The 26,673-nt window shown below is 48.3% G+C and overlaps 1 protein-coding gene and 1 long non-coding RNA gene across 5 annotated transcripts in view; one reads left to right on the top strand and one right to left on the bottom strand.

Annotated features, from left to right (window-relative positions):
• Positions 1-3,380: 3,380 nt before the first annotated feature.
• On the bottom strand, positions 3,381-8,807 carry LOC144333321 (uncharacterized). 2 transcript variants are annotated; one of them, XR_013401899.1, is made up of 3 exons: positions 7,619-8,807; positions 7,240-7,525; positions 3,381-7,153 (listed from the first exon to the last, which is right to left on the bottom strand). It is a non-coding gene; the product is annotated as an uncharacterized LOC144333321 (long non-coding RNA). The 2 variants fall into 2 exon arrangements; XR_013401898.1 differs by having other exon boundaries at positions 3,381-7,525.
• Positions 8,808-11,169: 2,362 nt separating this feature from the next.
• Positions 11,170-26,673, top strand: part of SATB2 (SATB homeobox 2) — a 196,777-nt gene continuing 181,273 nt past the window's right edge. The window contains exons 1-2 of one of the 3 annotated variants that reach the window (XM_077956635.1): positions 11,170-16,881; positions 21,217-21,444. In XM_077956635.1, coding sequence (XP_077812761.1) covers positions 21,276-21,444 — 169 coding nt within the window. In that variant the 5' untranslated portion in view covers positions 11,170-16,881; positions 21,217-21,275. Of the gene's footprint in view, positions 19,977-21,216; positions 21,445-26,673 lie in introns of all 3 variants that reach the window. The other 2 variants (XM_015131888.3, XM_077956636.1) reach the window with 2 other exon arrangements.

Genomic DNA, 26,673 nt, shown 5'->3' with positions numbered 1-26,673 from the left:
TGTTGTCATTCCTGGACATCTCAGCTTTGTCACTGCCGCCTCCTGGGGCTACTTGTGCTCTCAGTGTAGCAAAAAGAACACAGCGCAGAGAAAAAGCTGACCACAGTAAGAACAGCATAGGAATTTATAAACTGGATGGAGAATATTGCCCAATTTGACAAGGTGAAACCAGTTTCTTTCATAAAATCACATCATTGTAGAGAAACAGAAATGACAATGTCTTACTACTTTGTCAACACCAAACAAAACACTAGTAGGCACTGTGCAAGTTTAATTCTGAAGACAGAGATGTTTCTCAGAGTAAGCCTGGGATCTTTTCACCCATTTGGTACGACACCATTTGTTCCTGAATGAAAGACTAGAGAACACAGTTTCTCTGAGTCTCTTTTTCTCTTCTCTGACCTTGATAATTTCACATCTCTGGGACTGTATGATGAAAAGTTCTACTTGCCCAAGCACAAGAAATGGCCTCTCAGCCTGTAGTCCTGGTAATGTTGGCTCACCTTACCCAGCTGAGGAGCCTCTGGTGTACAGGAAGATAGGGTGCCATACAGCTGAAGAAAAGGTACTAGTGAGATGCTTAATAAAATCCAGAGACAGTTCGTTGCTAGTGAAGTAACAGGGTTGTTTGAGTGATTTTGTCTAAAAGAAAATGGATCAAAGAGAACAATGTGACTCAATCTTCACCTCCTTGTTCAAATTCAGTAATTTGCAGTGTAAATTGAGTCAACTGGATCAGCAATTCCCACATCACGGTAATATACTGAACATTTTACTGAACACTTTCTGAGTTTTTACTATGTTCCGGGAACTGTTCTAAACAACTTACAGGTAACATTTCATTTAATCCTCACAGTTTTCTGAGACACCTATTTGTATAATACCCATTTGACAGATTTAAAAAATGAGGCTCAGAGAGTCTCAAGCTGATCTCTGCAAGTTTACACAGCTAGTAAATGGCAAAGACAGAATTAACTTACTCTGTAGGTTTAAAATCCTAAAGCATAATTTGTTTCCTTCAATATTTACAGAAATTTTAATAATCTTTAATAATCATTGCAGAAGATGGATACTATTGTGTAAATAATTTCTTTTTTTTGTTGTTTGTTTTTTGTTTTTTGAGACAGAGTCTCGCTCTGTCACCCAGGCTGGAGTGCAGTGGCATGATCTTGGCTCACTGCAACTTCTGCCTCCTGGGTAAAGTGATTCTCGTGCCTCAGCCTCCCAAGTAGCTGGGATTACAGGCATATGCTACTACACCCGGCTAATTTTGTATTTTTAGTGGAGATGGGGTCTCACCAGGCTGGTCTGAAACTTCTGGCCTCAAGTGATCCTCCTACCTTGGCCTCCCAAAGTGCTGGGATTATATGTATGAGCCACTGCACCCGGCCTAAATAAAAGCAGTCTTTTAAAAAGAGAGTCATTTCTTTCATCAGCTCCACATAACCTTCTTAAAGGTGATCGTAATTCTTCTTTCTCCATCACACTTCCCTATCCAACATTTTCAACACCAGCCTGGGAAGGGAGGATTGGGCAGTGGAGAGGGGCTGGGGAGGGATGTATGGGGGGTAGGTAGGCAGTGTTCCAGATCCTTCTTCCAGGGCATTCTCCATCTAGTTTCTCCTGGGATAGTGAGAGCCTGCAATCCAGGCTCAAGAGTGGGCAAAATGAATCATATGCTCTGAGGAGGGGAGAACCTCTCTTCACCATACCCTTCCCCTACTCCAGCACACACAGGCATAGAAAAGTCAAGCGTCGTTGGTGAGCAGGGTTTTTCTTTTTTTCTTTTTCTGAATTGAGACGGAGTTTCACTCTTGGTGCCCAGGCTGGAGTACAATGGTGTGATCTTGGCTCACTGCAACCTCTGCCTCCTGGGTTCAAGAGATTCTCCCAAGTAGCTGGGATTACAGTCACCCGCCACCACGCCTGGCTAGTTTTTTGTATTTTTAGTAGAGACGGGGTTTCACTAGGTTGACCAGACTGTTCTCGAACTCCTGACCTTAGGTGATCCACCCGCCTCAGCTTCCCAAAATGCTAGAGTTACAGGCATGAACCACCGCACCCGGCTGAGCAGGGATTTTCTAAATGATGGTGCTAAACCTAGAGGATTGAGATAAATGAATAGAAAGCTTGGAAGACAAAAATATTCCATTCTTCTTGAAGTGGGGAAAAGGAGCAGGAAAAACAAAGTAGCTAGCATGCAATTGTGTTTCAAATGCATTATGGTAAATCTTCCCTGGTACTCAAGGCAGCTCACCCATACAAGGGAGAGGAAGTCCGAGGTTTGTTTTTATTCATATATTTTCAGCTTCACTGTAGATACTGTTGTGTATGGTAATTCCAAGGCAGAATGTGGAGTTTCTCTGGGTGGTTTAGTTGGCATTTATAACAGGACTTGGATTAAAAGTCTTTCTTCTCAAAAACTGGTTCAGTGATTGAGGCTGAAAGAAGCCCTGCTTTGAAACTCTCTCCTAAAAAACCTAAGACAATCACAGCAGCCTTACTTTCCGTATTGTCATGGGTCTGCTGTGAACCATCACAAGTTTAACCCACAGGACACTCTCAGAGGCCCCCGCTCCACCCAAGGTGGGAAGCCACACCAGTCCATGGACCACAGAAGACCCCTTGTGAGATTCCCAGCAAGTGTCAGTCTTAGAGATACTATTGTGCTTATAGGACCCCAGAGCAGAGTTTATGGGGTCTTGTGTTTGAAAGCAACGATACATACACCATTTCCTTTCCTGTGACGCTCCTCTTTTCCTCATGCTCCCCTCATAGGTTAACTGAAAACCTGGTGCTTTTTGACTTCTAAAAGGCTGAAAGTGGAGGAGTAAATAAAATGATAAGGAGAAGAAAAGGCAGGTTGATCAGCTGAGTGGCCTCAATATCATCTCGTTATGAATTGCTGTAAGCAATGCTACTGAATTGTCAATTTTATCAGCCAAATGTAATTTTTGTGTGTCTGTGTGTGATAGAATAAATATTGCACATCTCAGCCAGCCTATGCCTTTCATTCTTCTCCTCAATTCCCAAATGACTTTGAAGAAGGGAAATCAATAAATCAATTGGTACTTTGTCCAATACCCATTTCAATGACATCACAGCACCATTTGCTAAAGATTGGACATTAGTTACGGAAAAAGACTGAGACACTTTCATTTGATAATGTATCTCTGCCTTTGTGAACAAGAATATGAAAAGGAATAGTGAACTGACCTTGTAAATAGTAATTCTTGTGTGCATCCTATCAAAAAACAAAAAGGGGATAATTATAGAAAGGAGGATAAAATATCATTTATATCCCAGGATGTATGATAAAGTCAGTGGGTGGTATATTTTGGGCTTATCCTTTAATATTTCATTCAAAAAAATTTCCCTACTTTTGCCAAATCAATTTTTTATTAGATTTTTTTCAAATCTTATTTTAGAAATTCCTGCCCGTTGGTTCTTAAAAATGACACCAAAATGTAACACTTAAAAATCTATAAACAAACACTTAAATTAAAGACTAAGTTAGGTCTGGTTTTTGGAGAAAAAATACACAACTTGGAAGAATGCTTTTATAATACCAACAATCCCACCTTTTTCATTATTTTGTTTGTATATTCGTTCATTTATCCACATATTTGCATATAGCCAATATTCTTTGTTTTGCTTGGAGACAGGATCTCACTCTATCCCCTAGACTGGAGTGCAGTGGCACAATCTAATTGCAACCTCCCTCTTCAAGCGATTCTTCTGCCACAACCTCCTGAGTAGCTGGGATTGCAGGTGCCCCACACCACGCCTGGTTAATTTTTGTATTTTTGGCAGAGACAGAGATGGGGTTTCACCATGTTGGCCAGCTTGTCTTGAACTCCTGGCCTCAAGTGATCCACCTGCCTTGGCCTCCCAAAGTGCAGGGATTATAGGCGTAAGCCACTGTGCCCAGTCTCATATATCCAACATTATTCAACAGGGATAAAACAATAAAACTGGCCAGGTCTGGTGGCTCATGCCTCTAATCCCAGCACTTTGGGAGGCCAAGATGGGTGGATCACCTGAGGCAGGAGTTTGAGACCAGCCTGGCCAATATGGTGAAACTCCATCTCTACTAAAAATACAAAAAGTAGCTGGGCGTGGTGGCAGGCATCTGCAGTCCCAGCTACTTGGGAGGCTGAGGCAGGAGAATCGCTTGAACCCAGGAGGCAGAGGTTGCAGTGAGCCAAGATAGCACCACTGCACTCCAGCCTGGTTGACAGAGTGACACTCCATCTCAAACAAAAACAAAAACACACAAAAAAGCAATGAAACTATATTTTTCCAGTCTTTCCCCTAGATATGTCAATGTTATATGTAACGTCATTTCTAAGATTCAGCCTCCCTTGGAAGCAACTGTTACACTCTTTTAAAGATCTTCCAGATTTTGCTATTATTACAATAGTGTTAAAGGAGTATGCCTAAGAACGCCAAAATATGTGGGAACATAATCACAATGATAATGAGTGCTCTGTAGTCAAACTTACTGGACTGAGAGTAAGAAGAGGAGAGTTCCAGTCTCAGCTCAGTGCATGGGGCCTTTCTCACCTGGAGTATGATTCTTTGCCTCTACTTAGTTCAAGCTCCTCACCAGTAAACTTTAGGTTTCCTTCCAAGTTTGAAATTCTTTGTTTTTATGATTCTCTTTCAAGAGGCCTTGATGACTTGGCATTAGGAGAGTTGTTATGAGCTGTGGGTTCCCAGCAAAAGATGGATTTGTGTATAAGGAGAGACTTCAGTCTTTTATCTGTGGGAGTATTGACCAGGAAGTCTCTGGCCGTTCAGCACAGGTGTACTGCCACACTGGGTGCAGCGGACTGGTCTGCAGATTCACAGTCTAACTGCTTTCTCTTTGACCTTGGCTTCGTCTTGTTCTCTAAACATTAGTCATACCTTAAAATGGAAGCCTTTAAACCCTTACTTAAGTCTATGGAGTCAGAATAAGAGAGACTCTTTTGATGACATTACTGCAGCAAAACCGGCAAGTGTCATCTGAGCTCCTATTTTGTGCTGGGATCACCTAAAACTCTTGGAAATAAGTGACTTGGAAAATACAGTGAGAAGGGATTATGTCACCTAAAATATTAAAAGGGCTTAAAATTTGTGGAACTGAGACTAGTTCTAAACTACTGCTATACACATACATACACACATGTACATATTTATATACGGCATATACATATATATGGGCAAACACATGTAATGGATATATTATATATGGATATGGGCAAAGGAGGTGATCTCACCTACAAATTTTTCAACAATATTTAGACCTGGAGAATATAATTAGTTCTCCCCCATCTTCTTTGCTCTGCAACAACAGGGAATTAGGAGGGAGCTTGGCCTTGTGTTCCCTTCTCTGCTCATGGCGCCTTATCTGGAGGGCAGGTGAGGAGTCCTCCCGAGCTCTGCTGGGAGTCCCGGCCGCTGGCAGCAGGGCCCACCCGAGGCCAGAACACAAGTCGGCCTGGCGCCCGCGGCGGCTCCCCCTACCGGGAGTCCGGAGCAGCGCCGATGGCTTGGTCCCGGGTGGCACAACCGCTTCCCAGCCGCCCGCTCCACGGAGGCTCTGCGGGAGGCATCAGCAAGCTGCCGCCCGCCTGGCCTGACCGCGCAGAGCGGAAGCGCTCCGCGCGGGTAACAAGCATTTTCCAGCACAAGCAATTAGTTGCGAATAAACATCTGAAACGCCGGTTCTGTAAACCGAGTGCCCACCGCACTCCTCTAAACGGGCGGGGCCGTGGGGGTGGTAGGGGTGAGAATGGTGGGAAAGATGCTGGGCCTGGGAAGGAGCCAGGGGTAGGGGTGGGGGCAGGGAGGCGCCCCACCAAGAGCTCCCCGAGTTCAGAGGCACTTAGGTTACCAGTGGATCAGGGCTGATCTCAGGAGAGGTAAACGACCATACTTGGAACACGGAGCCCTTCTTCCCTGCCCGGTATCTGCGCGTGCTTTGGGTAGTTCGCACAACCCACCCCAGCTCCGGATGCCCTGGGATACCCGGACCCGGGAGAGAGAGCGTCAGCGGGGCGCAGCCACTTTGCACTCGCCGATTCTGACACAACAGATAGCTAATTGGGGCCTTCGAAATCAAGGACTAAGGTGAGCAGAGGATTCCCCCAGCCCCTGGCTCTGGCCTTTGGGACCTCTCTCCCGCGTCTTGGGTCAGAGCAGCGTCCGCAGCAAAGTCCTTTGGGGTGAAAGACGCGGGTGCGAATTAGTTTCAAAGTGGAAGGTTGCTTACACGTGAGCGGGGTCGCCAGCTCTTTGAAGGGCGCACGGTGCGGAGGCTCCGGCAAGGATGCAATTCCGTGCGCGTGTTAGCGCAATGCGCACTTCGCTGGGCCCAAACAGTCATCAGTTCTGCCAAGAGGGTGCTGTCCGGGTACCCACTGATGAGGTGGGTAAGTCGGGAGCAGAATAATGGAGCGCGTTACGTGGGAAGCCAAATTTGCAAAGCTTAACCCAGTCCTCCTCGGGGGCACTTCCTGTAGAATAAGCCGTTGGTGTATAGCAGCCATACACTTAACAAAGATATGGGCATAAAAAATGATAGAAAATAATGGGGTGAAGGTTTGACCCGCCACCAGGCTTCTTGCCCTCGCCTGTTCCGCAGGCCGAGGTCAGTTTTGAATCAAGTGCCATACGCAGTGGGTGTCACCCCACCCTCTCCTGGCTCTGCTGAGGTCGTGGTCCCTCTGACCCAAGCAGAAACCCTCCAGCTTCGGAGCAGCTCGGGACCTCCGTGCCCCAAGTTGGCATCCCCAGACCAAGCTCCAGGGAGTCGGAGGTAAAGGAAGGCCGACGCTCAGAGCGTCCCCAGCGTCTCCCTGGGGATCCTCCGGCAGGGGCTGCGACCTGTGTGTGGAAGAGTCGTCTCAGCCCTTTCCAGTATGGGGCTCTCAGGCATCAAGATTCCACGGGAGACTGTGACGACCTTCTCCAGCTGCCCACACTTTCTTGCCCAACTGGGCTGAACCCGATCACAGAGACTGGTGTCTTCCCAGCCACACACTCTTGATTCCTAGCCGGGTGACCAGCCCGGTCTAGAGAGTGAAGGAAGCGGGTAAAGGGGAGAGGAGGAAGGGATTCGTTTCCTGCCTGCTTTCTTCTTATCTCCGCCTTCTCAGAAGTTGGGCTGTTACAAAGAAAAACTTTCTAAGCTACCTCCCCATTTTTGTGGAAGGTGTTGTACACATCTCCCCTCCCCGCAAATACACATACCTTTCTCTACCCCCTGCTCCTCCCACTTTCCGGGAAAGTGTAATAGGTGTGAACATCGACTAAGCCCAGTGTCTGCAGCACTGCAACAAGGTAATGTGGGAAGGGGTTTCGCTAATGTTTATTTCTGAAGTTGCTGATGTACTCGTGGTAAGGGAACTCGGCTTGTTGGCGAGTACGAAGCCAAGCCCGGGGCGCCTAGGCTGTGAACACCTCGCGCGAACTTGGTCCGGCCTCTAGGTCCCTGGCCTCGGGCCCTTAGGCTCTGCTGGGGGCCAGGATCAGGTTCCTGAGAAAACAGAAGGGTCAAACAAGTGATCTCGCTACTTTACCCTCCCTGCCCAACCTCCCCCCGCCCCCACCACCCCCCCCCCGCCCCCACCATCACGTTTCTTTTCTTCTTTTCTTCTTTTCTTTTTTGGTTGATGGTCTGTCTGTACTGGGCGGGTATCCCAGAGCTGAGGTGCAGGAGTAGTGAGTGATGCCAGGGCTGGCTCTCCTAAATTTAGGAACCGCCGGGGGGCGGAGGAGAGTCGAAGGGGCATCCACTTCTTTGGCGGGAGGATGCCGTTTACTTCCCGCAGACTACGGGCGGGAAGACCTCGGAGCTGAGGGCTTCTTGGGATGGCTCTTTGAGCAGGTAATTCTGCGGCGAAATCGAGAGCGGGTGACTGACACGCTCGGTGACGACGGCCAGGCGGGGCAGCACCCTTTCGGGTTATCAAGATGATTAACCTTCCGGCCTTGCCCGTAGTGGGATCTCCCCTCCTCCTTCACCCACCCTTCCTCCGGGATTAGGGGGTGCTCTTTTCAAGGAGAGACTGGAGACTCGAGATGTGGGCCCTTTCTCGCCTCCGCGCGGCCTTTCCTCCGAGCCGGGCTGGGGAACCCGGTGAGGCACGCAGACCAGTCCCTTCGCGACGCCCGCCTCGCGGAATCGGGTTCACTGGCCCGGTTCCGCACGGTCCCCTGGGTCGTCTCCCCCAGCAACCACTTGTCTGAAACTTACCAGATTCCAACCTTAAGGCAGGAAAAAAAGTGTTTCATATACAAACCGATCAGGGTATTTGCAGATAATTGCGAATGTCAAATACTCGGGCGTGATGACAAAGTGCAGAGATTGCCAGGGCCAGAGCTCGGCCTGAGGGGCGGGGGCTGCTGGCGGGGCTCCAGGGCCACCTCAGGCCTGCCCAGAGGCGGGCCTGCGAGGGGGTAGGGCAGTCAGCGGCAACTGCCAACAGCCCATTTAACGAAGACGGCTGCTTCTTCTACCCCTCCGCTGTGGAGCTGATTCATGGATTCACTCACTTAGTCTGGAGCTCCACTCAGGGAGGAGGTGCGAGAGTGGATACTGCACCAGCCTAGGTCTCTCCCCCTCACTCCCCGCCCCAGATGCACAAATACCTCACTGCAAGATGCCCCACAGGTGAGATTGCTGGGCCTCAATTGGACGCCTAGGCCCAAAGCGAAGGCCCTGCCAGGAGGCGCTCCCGGAGTTAGTGTCCTGTGGCAGAGTAGGAGCGACTTACAGGCCACTTTAGGACAAACAACTGCACCCTTCATATACTGAGGATAGTCTTCAACAGAAATAAAGAGGGACATTTAAAAAAAAAAAAAAAAAAGGAAGAGAAAGAAACGAAATACTGGACCCACCCACCCCAGTCCTCCTACCGGGTTGCAGGAAGCCATCCTGGTGCCACCAGAGCCTGGGTGCACACAGCCCACCAGAGCTGACCCTGCCAAGGTCTTAGTGACAGCAAAGGTGGCTGATCTCAACAGCTTTCAGCAACTCCTCCGAGACCCTACTGCAGGCACACTCAGAATGTTTCAAGTGCCTTGGATTCTTAAAAAAGAGAGAGAGAGAAAAGAAAGAAAGAAAGAAAGAAAGAAAGAAAGAAAGAAAGAAAGAAAGAAAGAAAGAAAGAAAGAAAGGAGAGAGAAAGAAAGAAAGAGGGAAAGAAAGAAAGAAAGAAAGAAAGAAAGAAAGAAAGAAAGAAAGAAAGAAAAAGAAAGAAAGAAAGAAAGAAAGAAGAGAGGGTGGGGTGTGGAGGGTGGTGTTACTCTTGTTGGATTCCACATCTACTGAAAACTGAGTGGATCAATTATATGTGATATCATGATGTTGGTGGCAAGTCTGGCTTCCCAAGCCAGAATAGCAGGGGTTTCAGGGCCTGGATGCTGAGACCCAGAGGATCAGTGGGAGGCGGGGACACTCCATTCTGTATTAGGTGGCATAAGCCGCAGTCACTGAGGCCCTGGCCCCGGGGTCCTGTGTCCTAGGCCAATGTGGTGGTGGTGAGGGGGCTGGTAAGGTTATACTGGGGTAGGGATGCTGAAAGACCTTGACCTGACTGCCCTCTCCTTTCTGAGAGCTAAAGAATGTGGTGGGAATTCTTCCGAAGCCGGAGGAAGGGAAGACTAGTGTGTGCTAGTGGGTGCAACTGGGCTGCAGAGGGAGGGAAGTACAGCAGACTACAGGGAGCCCTCTATGCGCGTCTCTCTCCCCCGCCCTCAGCCCCCTTCCCCTTTCATTGAATGCCTGAAGTCAGAGCCTACCTAGAAACCCTTAAAATTTTACACTCCACTTGTCCGAGGTTTCCAATGATGACAAACTTGAAAAACGCTTCGGCTGAAGCCCGGCACCTAAGGCTGAGAGTTGGGGGGAGGGGAGGCTGTTGGATAAAAGCTCCTTGGAAAAGAGAGACTTGCCTCCCCCTTTTTCGCGCGGAAACTGGACTGTCTGGATAAGGGAGAGCGCCGAGCTAAGGCCTCAGGCTGGGGAGAGCTCCAGCAGCCTGAAAGGCGAATCCTCAGAAGTTATACACCGGGCTCCTTAGCCACCCAGCCAACAGGAGCGCTCTGGGCGTCCCGCCCTTCACGCCCGAATCAGGAAGGCCTGAGTCTGGCCGGGAGACCTGACTTGAGGTCTCTTGGGAGGAGCAGGGACGCCAGTTCTGCAGGGGACTTGCCCAGGTTCAGTGAGGCTGATGTAGAAAACAACAGCTCTGTCCTCAGCCTGGGCGGCCAGCCGGGGCGGCACGTGTAAGATGTGATTCTATCTGACTTTCCAAATCCAAGTGCATTGATTGAGGCCCAAAGAGTTCACGGCGCATAACTGTGTTAATTAAACCTGTTATAAACAGACAAATCACTTTTTGTTCTTGTAAATAGAGCTTGGGGAGATGGCACAGGGTCTGGCAAAACTTGGGAAACATTCTTAAAAAAGGAAAAGAGTACTGAGACACAGAAAAAGAATAAAAGTGGAGTTTCCACATCTTCAGAAAATAGCTAAACTGAAACCAAAATATGCCATAGCAGGGAGATAATGGGAGACACCCTAAGTTCCCAGAGCAGCTCAGTGGAGGCTGGTAGCCCGGGTGGGACCAATAGTGGAAAATCAGGGAGTCGGAGAGACCACAGGTTGTTTAGGGGAGGTCAGGTGCCCATTGCTGAGGCTCTGAGCTACTCTACTTGGCCCTGCACTTTCCTTGCCAATCCTTCCATCTTTCCTTGCCACTGATCTCAACTTCCTGGTACTGAGAGACAGCGCTGGGAGGACAAGTCCTATCTCAACTTGGCCAGCTTGGGAGACAAGGGCTGGTCACCAAGAGTTCAGAGATGGCAACAACTGGGGATGACGAGTGATCATAGGAGTCCAGCAGGGAGCAGATGGGAAGAAAAGTTGTCTGTGATCCTCTGGGAAAGCAGAAAATGGGGAGTGTGTATACCCACAGCTCAGATCCTGCTGCCGCCAAGTGCGGGCAAGAGCTGGGGGATGATCTTGAGAAGGGTCAGGTGCTCCAGTGCCCCAGCTCTTGGGTGTCCAGAAGAGGTTAGATGGGTGGTGGCTCCGGGAAGAATGGGCGAGATGTCCTTCACTTGGAATGTGCAATGGGCCGGGTCCGTCTCCAAGTAACTCTGGGTTTCCGGAAGTTACCTGGCAGGGGCAACCCTCAGCGGACTTTGGGTCTTACAGCATAAAACCAAGTGAACTAAGGGAAGCTCATTAATATTCTAGCTAAAAGTGGAAAAGAAAAGTTGTCTATAATATGTAAATACAGGAGATAAGAGTGCACAGGTTTGGGTGGGTTCCTGGTAACTTCTGGAGCCGGCTTTTCCCTGGTCTTAGTTTGCAAACTTTAATTCCCATGTATTTTCCTTTACTATTTAGCGTGTGACTCTAACAATAATCTGATTCAGAAATACTCTTCATTTCGTTAGGCTAACATTGATAAGGAATTTAAGTTCAGGTAAATTTTAGCACTACACTTTTCTAAAAAGTACCTTTAAACGTGTTTTTAACTTCCACACAACAAAAACGAAAAAAGTATATATCACTATGGTTGGAGAGGAACATTCTTAGATTGTCTTATATTTCAGAGATGTTGTATAGGTGCCAGCAACTCCGTAGACACTAACAAATGGGTTATTTGCAGTTATTGTTCATGAAAGGTCTTTTATTTTTTCCAATTACAGCATGGTTCCCAGGTGGAAAAATTTCTTACAATTAAGAACTATTTTTCAAGAAGATTGGAAAACCAAAACAAAAATTTCAATGTTTTGTTATATAGAAGTCTTTACTGAAAACAACGGATATTGAGTTGAAGTCAGAATGTAATGAAAGTTAATTAAAATGCAAACTATTAGGGAAACACTGCAGATGTCTTTCTGTCATATCCCACGGGACAATCTTTAGAAACTCCACCCTCCCTTATATTATACTTGTATTGTGAGACTTGAATGGTTGTCAACAGTTTTCTGTTGACAGAAATAACAACAGTTCACCTTTGAAAACTCTTCACTCAAAGCTACAATGATGATTGCTCTCGAGACGAAGGACTTCTGAAACAAATAACTTTCACACATTCACACTCACACTTGCACATCCCAAACGCACACGCAATTGCCGGTTTTTGAAAACGTTGCCTCTAAAAGAGAGAGAGAGAGAAAAAGAGAAAGAGAGAGAGAGAGAAAAGAGAGAGAGAGACTGAGAAAGTCGAACTCGGGCATAGGTAACCAACAAACCAAATTACTAGGCTTTATTGATACTAAAAGGAAAAGTTCCCCTCGTAAAATTTCTCTGAGCTTATTAGTTATTTAAATCAGCCCCAGGGCTGGACGCGCGACGCCGCAGGCACCTTCTGTCTGCTCCTGGAGGTGAGCAGCCAGCGTCCCCACGCCGACCCACAGCCCCTCGCTCGGTCCTGGGCACCTGGGGCGAAGGCGGGCGCAGCGAGCCGAGGTGAGCCACTGGGCAGGGGCGCAGGGCCCGGCACGCCGGGAGAGAGCTCCGCGTGGCCTAGGGTAGGACACTGGGCACCAGACTTTGGAAAGAAACAGGTCCCAGCCAATAATAAGGGAGTAGGCGAGTAGACCACGCGGCCGCGGGGCGCCGGAGCTCAGCCGGCCCGCTGCGTGGCTCCCCAGACCCCGGCTCGCTGGGCACCGGCCCCTGCGACCCTGCCGGAGCGCTGGTGTTGGCGCCGTGAGTCGGGCGCGGGGCAGCTCAGACCTCCAGGGTTCGCTAGTGTTTTGTGTGGATCTGGGAGCTTTGCAATTGGGTGGGCACCAGGTGAATTTACACCTTTCTGGATAGCTGTCTCAATAGTTGACAAGTCCCTCTGTGTGTGTGTGTGTGTGTGTGTGTGGCGTGTGTGTGTGTGTGTGTGTGTGTGCGCGCGCGTGCGATTGGTGGTGGGGGGTGTGTATGAACGGCTGAATTTATTGAAAATAAACCCCAACCTGCCCACTGAAGTCCTCTAAGCCCGACTCGGTGTTCCCAAGTCCAGATGTGGCGCCGGGACTGCGCGAGGTGATGCCTTGTTCTTCTGGGCTTGGCTGTAGGGCGGGAGGGAAGGCACCACGGGGTGGGGGAGCACTGAGCCCGAGTCGCCGCCGTCACAGCCACCTGGGCCTTTCCCGGAGGCCAAGGTCTTGACTGACTGAAAGGGTGTCCGAGGGGATTCGTGATACCGAGAAAACAGGCGAAGCGCCAGCACGAGAAGCCCTCTAAGTTGGCCCCCACTCCGTACGAGTTTGGGCTGGCGGATACACTGCCCCCCCCCCCCGGGTCCCTCGTAGGTTTCTGGGACCTTGGGTCTGGCAGCGGGCTCTTTCGCCCTCTCCGCTTGGTTCAAGACCCGCGTGGGCCCATAGCCGCAAAGCGTTTGGGAGGCAACTGCGGTTTGGGCCCCCTTGCACCCAGCTACCTGAGCTTGCCCGCCCCTACGAGGGGTGGGAGCTGATTTCTGGACGCTGGCCGGCCTGCCTGAAATTTGGGGTGCGGATAGGGTGCTATGGCTTGGGCTTTCCAGGTGTGCTTTTGATTTCAAGGGGTTGGGGCAAACTGTTCCTATTTTGCACGCGCCAGGGCGTTTTTGTGTTGAGTGGCCGGGTGGTACCCTGGGCCAGGGACCTGCCCATCCCCCGCCACATCCTTAACCCGCGGACTGTAGGCGACGCGGAAGGGTTGGCTCCGGGACGCTACCGGCAGAGCCGGCGCCGAAGGTTTCGGCCTCAGCCCACGCGGTGGCGCTGTCGGGAGAGGACGCCAGGGCTCGAGGCCGGGACCCCGGCAGTGACCCGGGCTCGAGGGTGACGGGACCTTGACGCGAAGCCGAGGCATCGGGGCTCTTAGCAGCCACCTTGGGCCTGAGATCCTCTGCCTCACTAGGTGTTTCCCTAAGGAAAACGCAGCGGTTCGGGAGCGCCACCCCGGGCCCCAACCCCAACAGCTCCGAGGTGGGGGCGGGACGCAGCAGCGGCTCCTTGGGCGCTTCCTTTTCTTCCCCCACCCTTGCCTTGTTGCCCCAGTTTACAGTCGATTTCTACAAGTAAACTAGATTAGCAGGGCAGTCATTCGCTCGCAGCGCGGTTGCAGAAGGGGACCCACCTATTACACTCCGGGCTCTGCAAAACAATGAAGGGCGCCCGGGGGGGCGTTGCCCGGTGTGTCTATGTTGGTGCTCCAGGCCGCAGGACCCTCCGTCCTCCCCGGTCCTCCGGCCCGCGGCCGCCTAAGGGACACCAGATCTCCCACCAACGACTCCCCCAGCTCTGAAACCTATCTCCTCGCTTTCTTCCCCCAGGGCAGGCAGCGCCCACACCCGAGGCCCATCTCCTACCCCGGGGAGCCCAGTGCAGAAAGCTCCCCGTCCTCGCCCGAGGCAGCTCCTGGGCCGACCTTGGCACCTCCCTTCCCGCCCACCCAGCCCCTGCACGGTCGGCCCCACTAGCCCCAGACCCTCGGGCCTCTGGGGTGCTAGGCTCACCGCCCAGCGCGGACTTGTTGCCCACCATCCTTCCCCATCAGTCGTCCCCGTGAGGCGTATCTCCCTGCTCGGGCCGCAGGGGCTCGTTCGTTTGGGGCCGGGAGGAGGACCTCCACCGTCTCTACCTCCGGCGGTCGACGGCTTCCTCCCCTCTCCTCCCCCGCCCAGGCCCCCTGAGCCGCCGGGGGAGCCAGGAGTCATCTATCTTTGCCTGGCGCGGGTTGGGATTTGTCCGGCTCTGATGCCAGCGAGGAAGGCGTGCGGATAACGAAGTAAGTGTCCCCCGCCCTGCGCTCGGGTCAGTCCCCAGACACCCGGAGCACTCTGGGAAAGGGCTCAAGCCCACCCTGGGCGAACCGTCCTCCAAAGGCGCATCCCCTACTGGGGTATTCTGGCCCCTGGCTCTTGTCTTCTTGGCTCATCCGATTTCCAATCTAAGCCCCTCGCGGTTATGCCGTCCGAGAAAGTGTTGGTCGCCAACTCCCCACGGACAGTCCGCGGCGGAAATTGGCTTCAAAGCTGGCGTGGGCTTCATTTGAAAGAAATGATTCCCTCCCGCCCTCCTCCCGCCCCCAGCAGGGCAAGCTCCGGAGGAAGAGGCAGGCCCGCTTGGGTTCCTAGAAGCCGTCGAAAGCTTTTGACGCGGGCGATTCCTGTAATTTTCCCTGCGTGTTCCAGGGTTGAGGGAAAACGCGGCACAACTTTCCAGGGTTCTTTAAGAGGCAGGATCTCTCTGCTTGGGTGACCGAACTTGAAAGCCTTGGAGCTTGGGGATGGATGCCGGGCCCTCAGGGCTCGCGATGGCCCAGGCGAGAGCCGAAGTCCCGCGCCTGGCACCCTGCACCCTCCACCCGGGCGACCAGGCCTACGCTGTCCGGAGCGGGCCTCTAGGAGGGAAGGTTGACCAGGGTGGAAAGCACGCACAACAAAAACTTGGTGTCGACAAAGAGAAATCAAGAAACGTCATTAGACTGCAGGCCATAAAAGAAGGCCTGACAGAGAGAAAAGGAGAGAAGTTGGAAATAAGAAAAACCATACACCTTTAACACCAGCATATAAAGATCTATTGATTTTTTAAATAACAAATCCGTGTTTGTGAAAGACAGGCGGCCTTTTACTAAATGACACAAGAAAAACTTGGGGGGGGGGGTGAAGAAAAGGTGAAAAGTACGAGCAGATTCCCCACAAAAAAGTCAGTTAGAAGGAAACTGAGGGATAAAAATGTCCCCCAGATGTGAACTCCATGTTTTGAGCACGGAAGCAAACTATCTCCTAATGCACAATATCGGTTTTAGATAAAAGTATTTTAAAAAATCAAACGTAAATAAAATAACTCTTTTCTTGTTATTTTGTTTTAAAAATGTTTGGAAATAAATCTTTTGAGGGATACAAAACGAAACCAAACAAATATTCTTGAATCATCATCAAATTTATTTATTTACTGTTTTAAACAGTAGAAAATTCTAGCGAAGGTAAAAATATTATTTAAAATATATCTTATTGTCGAAATTAAATCTGCTGGAAATAATCGCTTCAGTTGAAATAAAGTCAATACAAAAATTGTGCAGTAAAAAGCGTATGTAATTTGAAACAGAAAAGGCCTTTATTAGAGACAAAACTCGAGAGGAAAAAAACCCACACCGGACATACATCACAAAACTTCCTAGAACTCTCCTTTAAATCGAAAGAAATTTGTAAAATGTGATATGAAATACAACTCTACAAACATTCAAAATACATTTCTGGTCATAATTAATCGTATTTGACATTTTCCTCTAAGTTTAATGCAACTTTAAATAATTTAGGTTTTTTTCCTAACATGATAGATTTTTTTCAGTATCAGAAATGGACAAGAGGAAACTCCAATAATGAGAAAAGCAATGAATTTAAAAGGGTGCAGAATCTGAAAACAAACTAGCCACAATGTACATTTAATTGTACTTAAATGTATATTTCATTTAAATAGTCATTCTCAGGGGTTTAATAATTTAGAATCAATAGTTCCCTTCAAAACATAATAAAATATTTACACTTTATAAAATATTAACCGATTAACAATACAGCCGTGTTGTTTATAAGAGTGTAACTGAAGTCCTGCAAATCATGTTGTTGACACAAGCCTGTGAGGTTAGCGAAGTGATCCTTAGCAAAATGTAAATGAAGATCTTCAGACAGTGGTGTTTATAAAATAGCTCATTAATGACTTAGGATTGAATCGCTCCAACCATTCGCATCATCAGATATAATAATAGTGACGAATCAGACAGGAAAGATCCTGGCTAAACCATTTGCATTTTTTTCCAGAAGTACTGAAGTCCTAATATCTAAGTTCCTGGACATTGATCCGGAGGAGGATTCGCAGTTCAACATCAAGGTAAGGAAGGATACAGCATTGTTACCGTTGTTGAGATATTAATAAGAAATACGCCTTTCCCCATGTTGTAAACGGGCTAAGTTTGACAGTGGTAGTTGGCTTTTGCGACACCCCCTTCCCATTTCGACATATAACAGATTGAAGAAAAAGTTTGTTGCTCAAACTTACAGCTTGTTTCTTTGCAGCCCCAAACCTTTTAGCTACCACCACGGGTTGATTTACTAGACCCACTTTGCTCTCACCGACTTCGAACTGTGCATTTTCTCCCACCCGTTTGACTGGGGGTGGGATGCAGGGGGAGGATGGGACTTGGTGAAGAAAACCAGGGAAAGGCAAACGCTGCCTAAAACTCCCAGGGTGGCTCCCCTAAGATTTGCTATCCTGCTTGTTTCTTTTCTCGGCCGGGATCCGACCGACTCCCGGGTCGCCTCGGACTTCTTTGGAACTTGGTGGGCGGCGTCTGGGTGCCGGGTTCGTGGTGATCTGGGCGCCGACACTTAGGCCGGGGGCAGGTTTCCTTCCTGGGACCCTTTCTCTTCCAGAGGCTCTCAAGCCTCTAAGCCCGTGCGCATGCCGCCTACCAGGGAGATGCGGCTAGTGGAAGGCGGTCTTGTCCCGGGCACAATCGGCGGACTCAGCTTTCCGCAGTCTGTGCACCCAGCCGGGATTTACAGAACTGCTCCCGAGAGCGTTTCCCGAAACCGAACTTAGTTTGGCCCTCTGGCGCCGCCGTACAGTCAACGCTTCTTAAGGGGGATCGGTGGCTCTTGCTGCGGGAGCTGTGGGAGAGCCCTCGGGGTCTTGGGGATTAAGAGGGAGAGTCAACATGTGCGGGAGGGACAGGAGGCGCAACCAGTTGAGGGGATTCTCTGGCCTCAGGGCCGGCGGGGATGCGTCCACATTTTCTCGCCTAAGGTCCTAGCGGCTAATGTCCGCCGACGCCCCTGGCATCTCGCGGGGGCAGCGGCCCTTGCCCACGTGCTTTTCCTTAAGGAGGCACTGCGCCTAAGCAGAATCGCAGGGACAAAAGCGCGGCCAGAGGCCAGCCTGCTCGGCTAGTGCCCGCGCCACCTTAAATGAGCACCGCGGCCGGAGTCGGGCTCCGCGGCCGCGGGAGTCGGCAAAAGTTTGTGGCTCTGTTACGCCTTCGCGGGACCTGCTGGGGACGCTCCTGTGCGGCCTCCCCCAGGGCGGGGAGGCCGGGTCCTCACGGCACAGCTCTGCAGGCGCCAGCAGCCCTGGGCTCGAGCAGCTTGGGGTCCCCAGGAGCCCCAGTCCTGTAGCCCGAGGACAGGCAGCCCCACCGCCCTCGCCGCCACCGCGTCACGGGCTCCAGGCGGCCCGGTTTGCGCCGCTCGCGATGTCTCCGGAGCGGCGAGCGCTCCAGGGATGCCATCCAGGGATGCACCCCGCTCTGCACCCACCACGCAACCCCCATTCCTGTGCCACCCACAGCCCGGCGGGCAGTGGCCGTGCTCCTGCCATTCGGGACACCCGGGCTATTGTTCCGGACTCGCGGCCGTGCCAGCTTTGAAGGAGAAGCGGCCTTCCCTGCGCGCGCGGCGGCACGAAGCGCGGCGGGCCGGGACGTTCGGCTCGGCGCGGAGGGGGAGCTCGCAGGCACCGAGAAAAGTTGCTCGGAGGGGCGGAGGCGGTGGGTGGTGGGCGGAGGCGGTGGGTGGGGGAGGCGATCGCCCTCCTATCTCCAAAGTCGAAAGTACTCCGCGCAGTTAACAGAGCTGGGAGCCGAGGCAGCCGCGGTCGCCTCTTGCGCGTCGGTCTGCGTCTCCGCCGGCAGACGCGGCACCCAGCGACTGCCTTGTCGCCGCCGCCTCCGCGCCGGGAAGAGTGCGCCTAGGGGCTGGGCGAGGCGACCGCGCCCTGGACCCGCCACAAGGAGGAGGACCAGACCCTGGGCCCCGGTGCCCGCCTGCGCCCAGACGCACCCACCCGCTGGCCGCGGCCACCACCTCGCGCCGCACTCGGTCCTCTGCCATCGGTCCTTCGCCGCCTCGTGCACGAGGTCCTCGTCACCCCGCTCCGACCGCCGACTCTCCTCTTCCTCCTCCTCCCTCCTCCCTGCCTCCCACCCGCCCCTCGCCTGTCCCTCTGCCTCCTCCGCAGCCCCGCCGCCGTTGGGTCGCCGTGCTCACAGCGATTGATTGATTGATGTTTAATTTCCTGCCAGGCGGGGCCCCCCTCCCCCCGCAACCTCCCCAGCCCTCCTCCCCGCCCCCCACTCCCCTCTTTTCTCGCGGTGGACCAGTCTGGCTTGGGTTTAGATTCATCCCCCCCACCCCCATCCCGAAATAATCCAGAGACTTCCCCTACCCCCACCCCAAATTATTATTTTGAAGGCGCTAGATCTGGGGACCGAAAGGGGGAGGGGGAGAAATCGGAAACCGAGGACAACCCAAAAGGACTCACTTTGCCTGATGACTCAACGCAACTAATAATCATCTCCCTCTCAGTGTGTCTCTCTCTGCGGCTTGTCAGTGAGTCCGGCTCTGGCTGCTGGCAGAAGCGGCCGAGAGGGGAGAGGCTGGAGGTGACAGCTTGGGCGGCCGCCGCGTTTCCTCCCGCGCGCGGTCCCGGGTCCCTGCGTCTTCTAGGCTCTTGATGTCACCGGTCCCACCGCTCTGGCCGCGCCTCCTCGCGAGCTAGCTGCCCTGCGAACGGGCAGCCGCGGCCCGGCGCCGCTGCCTCCGGGTTCTCAGCCCTTTCTCTCCAGAACCGGTCTCCTTCCCGAAGGTGTGAAAAGGCTCTTTCAGCCTCCTTCTCTTACCCCCTCCTCCGCCGTCCCCTCCCCCGCTCGCTCGGGTGTCCCTTTGGAGGAGTCCTTTCCCTCTCCTCCTCCTCCCCCTCCTCCCTCCCCCCATCATCATCATAACAACCATCTCCGCACCAGAAGAAGACACCCTGACCCAGGACCTTAAACGTTAGGACCTGGGGAAGAGGGAAGGGAAAGGAGTAAAGAGGAAGAAGACTAGGAGAACACCGCAAAGCCAAGCACCAGAAACTTTCCACCCTGGATTCTCTACTTTTGCTCCATGGACAGAGCCCCAGCCAGCCAAGTTTCAGACAGACCGTGAGCAGTAAGTACGCAGGGCGAGGGCTCCCGCGCTGCGCTCGGGAGTTCGGGGAAGCCCAGGGCCAACGAAGTTCCCTCCCCGCCGCTCTCGGCGTCTCGGACCGCGAAGTCGGAGAATGCAGGCGGAACCCTCGTCCGCAGCCCTCCTGCTCTGTGTCTTCATCTCGCATCCTTCCTTTCACCTCCCCCTGCCACCTCCACCTTGTCTCCTTGACCCGTGGCGCCGACGCTGCTCGCGCAGCGAGAGCGCCCACCAGGATTCCCAGCGCGCACGCAGTACGGTGCCGGGGTCCTGCTTCTTGCGGGTGTCAGTGACAACGCGAGCGCCGTTTCATCAGGTGTTTCCCCTCCTTCCCTGCCCCCCCACCCCCAATCCAGGGGTGTCGAGACCTGCGGCTTCCGTGGGGAGCGCACTGCCAACCTAGTGACCCAGAGGAAAACTTTCTGGAGCGATGTTAAAATTGGGGCGGATGAAGGCTGCTCTTGCACTAAGAATTCAAATGCTTTTTGCTTTTGTGTTTTATACTGAAGAGCTTTAAAAAAGCACTCGGGATCAGATGAAGATAAGAACGCTCCAAAATAATAACGATTGTAGCGCCCGCCTTTGTGATGGAGGTTATTCTGATAAATACCTCCAAGTGTTTTCGGATGCTTATTAATGTGGAATTAGGGTTGATTTTATGCAGGTGTGTGCTTACCTCAGGACTTGCTCTGTATAGGTAAAAAGCGGGTATTCAAGGGGTTCTTTCGCCCGGCCTTTGGCTCCTGCCTGGCTATTCACAGCGCATTTACCGGGTGGTTAATTCGGTTATGGACTTGCGCACAGCCCCCACTCCCTTCCCATGTGGGTGGAACGTCTTTTTTATGAAGTTCACTTATTCCACAATCCTGACCCCGGGACGGGCTAGGCTGTCGCACCCAGGAACGGTTTATGCCAACCCCGTCCCAATGAATGGACCACTTGTAGGCTCCCCTGGGTGCCAACCCCGGCCGCAACCCCGAGGGCTGACTTCTGGGGAGCTGCGACTGGGCAGAGGCGCCGAACCGAGGCGCTGGGCTTCCCGGGGGCCTCCCAGTGTGAGGTTGGGACCGGCTTCCCGGCTCGGGCCCCTCGGGCAGCGTGGGAGGAAGTTTGTGTGGCTGTGGTGCAGCGCTCTGCCACTGGCCTGAACGTCTATCACGTGTGTGAGCGGTTTTCCCTCTTTTTTCTCCCTCCCCCTTTCCTCCCCCCACCCCCTCCCTAGGTCCCTGTGCGTTTTATTGCGACCTGCCGGTGGGAACTTTGTCTCCGAGTCGGAGCAGCATGGAGCGGCGGAGCGAGAGCCCGTGTCTGCGGGACAGCCCCGACCGGCGGAGCGGCAGCCCGGACGTCAAGGGGCCTCCCCCGGTGAAGGTGGCCCGGCTGGAGCAGAACGGCAGCCCCATGGGAGCCCGCGGGAGGCCCAACGGCGCCGTGGCCAAGGCCGTGGGAGGTAACAGCCCGAAGCAGGGAGGCGCGCAGCCCGCGGCCCGGTGATAATGGCCTGGGTGTCAGGGTTCAGGTTGATTAGGCGCTGTCGCGGTGTAGGATTACAGGAAGTGAATTCCAGGTTGCCAAATAATGCCCCCGTCGCCTCTCATCTGCAACTGGTAGCTTCATCTCGAGTTAAAACAAGAAAGTGGTTTTTACCCAGAGGGTGGCATTTTTTGGGCATTTTGCCACTGTGTGCTGAGGTGTTGGCAGGTTTATGTCACAGCCAGCTAACTGTTTCTAGATTTTCCTAGAGAGCTTTTTAGTGATTTAACTCTTTTGCCTTGCCTCAGAGTGTCTGTTGTAGGGATGAAGTTCACGTGCGTTCGCTTTTAGGGAATAAAATAGTTGTTAATGCTCAGGCGAGTACAGGGACAAGGAGAGTTGATGTTACTTTGTAGTGAGGACAGTGCTTCAAGACAGATGAGTAACAACTGGGAATATTTCCTGCCACGTGAAATGTGGGAAATAAAGAATCACCATGAATCCATCAGGCCCTTAGAAGCTTAAATGCTGCAGTTGTCTATAGTTTAGTCATATGCATTTGTAACTTTGTTATAGGACAACAGATAAAAATAGGAAAGTAGTCTTATCAACTACATGCAGTTTCCCCTCCCAAGAATTTATTAATAATTTTATTTAAAGAAAATCTTTTGTAGTTTTTACTACTTAAGCAACTACTTTCTTTTAAAGTGGTCAGGAAAAGCAATCATACAAAATAAAGATATGGGAGAAATTTAAACATTGAAATATTTTGGAGTTTGTATGCCATTTGCTTAGTGGTCTTTTACATGTAAAATCCACAATTCTACATGGCATGCAGGTTTTCTATGTGTTTGGGATCAATCACTAGTTTAATTTTTTTTTTTTTTTTTTGCTTCTAACGTTTTTTCTCTAATAATTTCAACAATAGCCCATTTAATATAATTACATTAACTTGCCTTAAATGATATAAAACCTTGGCAAACCTTAATGATAAGCTACCACCCCCTTGTTATAAGTCTGTTTTGTATGTATTTCAAAATAGTTACTTACCTCTAAAAATGTTCATTTCCCTTTAAAGAGTTAAACACATATGTTTTATAAAATCATAGTTTTTTCTTTTACTTATTTGCTATTTCTGTTTCTTCATGGTAAATACTCAGGATGGTTTGTCTCAGTTTTTCATATTAATCATCTCACTTGAGATGCATTCATCCTTTCAATGTTGTAAGTTAAAAAATTTGGTGATGGATTCTGCCTTATCTCCCCTTTTTGGGACTTGAAAATATACTTTATTGAGGCAAAAGAAAACTTAACAGTTCTGTGACCCACTTTTAAAAAGAGAGGTTTGTTAATTTGTCCTGATACTGGAGCAAATAATGTCAGGCTTTTGGCATAATCATTTAGTATATGCATATAAGAAATAAAAATTCATGGAGAGTATGATGGTACCAATTATGAGGTATGCTAAGTGCTCAAAATATTTGAAAAAGTTCTGGAAATCCTTGGAGACAGTGTGTTCCAAAGTGGCCTTTGTGGACAGAAAAGGCTTGGACTTAAAATTTTGGTATCTTTCTGAAGATCTAATACAATTCACTAAATTGAAAGGAATCTGTAAACATTTTAGAATGTAATTGTTAATAATTGTGCTTCCCTAAAACAAGTTTTTTTTCCCCCTCCTTCTGTATCATGTTGAACTATGAAAGAAAGTGCCTTGCTCTGTTGACCAGGGATATGTTTAGTGTTAAATAGTGATTGCTTTTCAAATTTGTTGAGAATATAGTTCACATTTGAGCCCTTACATGTTTAATATAAACTAAAATTATTATCTTGGTGAAGAATAATAGATTTGTTTCAACCAGCTGCCTTAGACACTTTCTCTTAATTAACTTAATTTAGTAATAGCAGAGGTCTTATTAGCTGCTTCCCAAGTTGAAAATAAAGATGACATTATTTTGTCTCAATACATATCGTTTATAATACCTGATAGTAAAGTGGTTAAAGTTGTTTAGTGGAATTTAAATTTTTTAAAAAAGAAAGATTTTACTCTATATAGCATAATTATAAAGAGATTAATTTAGACAACTTTAGAATATAACAACTTAGAAGATAAGATTTTCATAGTACAAAGGTTTCTAATTGAATGTTAACAAAATTATTTTATGAGTTTAAGTTTATATAATTCCCAAATGTATGTTAAAGATGTTAATAATTTATTTGCAGCTTTTAACCATGTATATATATAGTTTGGAGCAAAGCCAAGCCTTTTGAAAAATGCACATTCTAAATTTTAAAAAATGTTTAAAATAAATTTTTAGTTAGTTTTTTTATAATTAAAGGATTTTTTGAACATAGAGTAAATATAGATTATATTTCTACCATTCTATGTTCTTTTGTTTAAATTTTCTTTATAAAGCAATATAATAAGCATAGGTAACTATGCAAGTATTTATAGCTCTTTATCATTTATTAGCATTTTCAGATATATTGCAGTCTTGTCAATGGTGTAAAGATGGATACAATAAAATTTGCCTTAAAAGTGGAGCCAAAAATTTGGGAGTACATATTTGTTAATCTTTAGTGTTCCTCTTTCTTAAAAGCTGTTCTTTTAAAAATAAGGGAGATCAAGTTAATTGGTTGTCTAATCAAATAGCAATTTATCTTACTGTTTTTGATAAGCAGTGAGGTAAATATATTTTAAATATATTTCTGAATGCATTGATTGCAGTAGTAAATTCTGCTATTACTGCACTTATTTAGGTAGAGGGAATTTACTGTGTTTTTCGATGAGAACTAAGTATTCATAAAAAAGGGGGCATTATTTTAGTGTCTGAATTTAAATAGTAGAGAGGGTAGATACACTGTCACCAGTCTTTAAGGTTGTGTTTTAACAGGGGACTTAAAAGTGTGTTGTTTACTATGTGGTTAACTTTAGAAGACTCTATTAAAAACTAGATCAGTTTTGCTTTGTCTTTCCAACACTTTCTAGGATGTTTTTGCTCTTATCTGAGCAGTGTGTTTTAAAGCATGTATGTAATAAAATGTAAGTGCTCAGATGTGTATGTCAGTCAGCTTTTATAGAAGGTCCTTAGGAAAAAAAAAAAGGCTAATATCTCTTTAAAAAACATATGAAGGCTAGGAGAGAGTTTAGAGCTAGCAAGAGCACGATGGTGTTGACAGCTTTATATCCCTGCTGGGTAACATTCACTTACTAGAATTGGCGTCCCCTCTCAGCTAGTAATTCACTCCATAAGGATTTTGAAAAAGGATGATTAATGGTGAGGAAATTTATATTTGTGAAATTGTTGATTAAAACTTACAGATCTATTTGAAGATTAGGAAAAGAAGAGATTATTAAGGATGATGAAAATAAGAATCAGATGATCCTTTTTACCACTATTAGCATAAGTACCTAAAATGTTCTGTTATATGGAATGCTTGCTTCAGCCATGCAACTTACAGCATAAAATGAAAGTGATGCCAATCAAGTTTCCAGAGGAAGCAAGGCATTCTGCTTTTCTCCTGGACTGCTGAAAGGTGCTGGCCAGTTGTGCTTTAATAGCAATAAATTGTTGTGTTTCATTCATTGTTAACACAAGCATTTTCGTTTTTTAATGTTTGGCTTAAAGAAGAACTTTCAGACAGCTTTATTTAAACTGAATGAACAGCGCTTGAATATACCAGATGGTGTATTTGCTGATAGGAGGCATTAAACATCAGAAATCTTTTTGATACTTTTCATTTTCCCATGAATTTTTATGATTTTTTTGGTGTTAAATGTTCTAGATTTTAGGGAAAAATATTTAAACATTGAAAATATCTTTTAGAGAGATTTGCTTTTTTTTTTTTTTTTGAAAAAAACTTGCTTATTTCTGAAAAATAATTTATGTTTTATAAATAACAATTTAATTTTGTTGGCATACTGTCTGTGGAAGTTATCTTATAACTAGTCTACCCGAAGTAGACCTATTTGTGCTACCAGGCAGCCCTTTCAAGAACTTAACTGTCTTGTTGCAAGGGGAAAAAAATCATCATGCAGTACACACTGATGTATTCAAATAGGGAAGCAAATGTGATCAAGATTGTTAGTCAGGGCCTCATTTAAAACTGAACATTGTCTACAACAGTTAGTTTAATTGTCTACATGTGGAACACTTCCTTTTAGATGAAAAGAAATGCAGTTCGGGTCAGGTGTAGTCACCATATCAGCGACAGTAGAGAGACATTTAACTTTTTGAAAGTGCAGATATGAAAGTATAGATAGGTGTATGTAGAGATTATATAATACTTAAAAATTTAGAAATATATTGTTAACATGGGCAAAATGGAGAAAACTCCATTTCCAAGGATGAATATCATAATACTTGTAGGAAGTACTCATTACTTCAAAAAGAGAAAAGATTGTATTTTCCCCTCCCACTCACTTTTTTTTTTTTTTTTTTTTTTTTTTTTTTTTTTTTTAAGGTTTTAAGATCTTTTAAATAGAATGAACTTAAGCTTTGGGGTCATCCAACAATCTAGCATGTCCTCTGTAGTTTTGCTGAGGTAGAAAAATAACTCTTCTCTCAAGTGTTTTTAGTTCTTGGCCTGTTATTAAAATAAAGATATACTTGGTTAAAAAAATATATGCAATGGAACATACACATTAAACAGAACATAGGGTATCCGCCCCTCAAAGTCCTGAGCATAATTTGATGTTTCAAGTAAGTTTGGAAGCCTTATGTTCCATCAGCAGAAACCCACTGACCATTGTATACTCAAGATCATCTGTAGTGTAGTGTGTGTGTGTGTGTGTGTGTGTGTGTGTGTGTGTGTGAACTACACAGATGTCCCTTAAGGCATCTGTTTTTTAACCCCTGCAGAAAATAAGCAATATCACCCTTTCCCAGAGGGTTGTAACCAGCAAAGTCTGTATATATGAGATATCCTGTTTGAATTCTTCTTTTCTTTCTTGAATTTTGTTTTAACCAATCTGTCTCTGTAGAGAGGGGAAAACAGACTAATCATCATTTATTAGATAGCTAAGAATATGAATTTGAGTCATTTTAAGTATAGGGAAATCAGTTTTATTCTAGGCAATACTTACAATAATTATTTGGTATATCTGGCAAAGTAGTAAGCAGTGAAGTTTGGTAATTATAATTTAAAACTCTTATTTTTCTTTCTTTTTAAAAAGTATTATAGAATTAGCATATATGTATATATTTAA

Source organism: Macaca mulatta, chromosome 12 (assembly GCF_049350105.2).
Source record: "Macaca mulatta isolate MMU2019108-1 chromosome 12, T2T-MMU8v2.0, whole genome shotgun sequence".
Lineage (NCBI taxonomy): Eukaryota > Metazoa > Chordata > Mammalia > Primates > Cercopithecidae > Macaca > Macaca mulatta.
The sequence above is the reverse complement of the archived record's forward strand: the minus strand, read 5'-3'. Positions and strand labels throughout refer to the sequence as shown.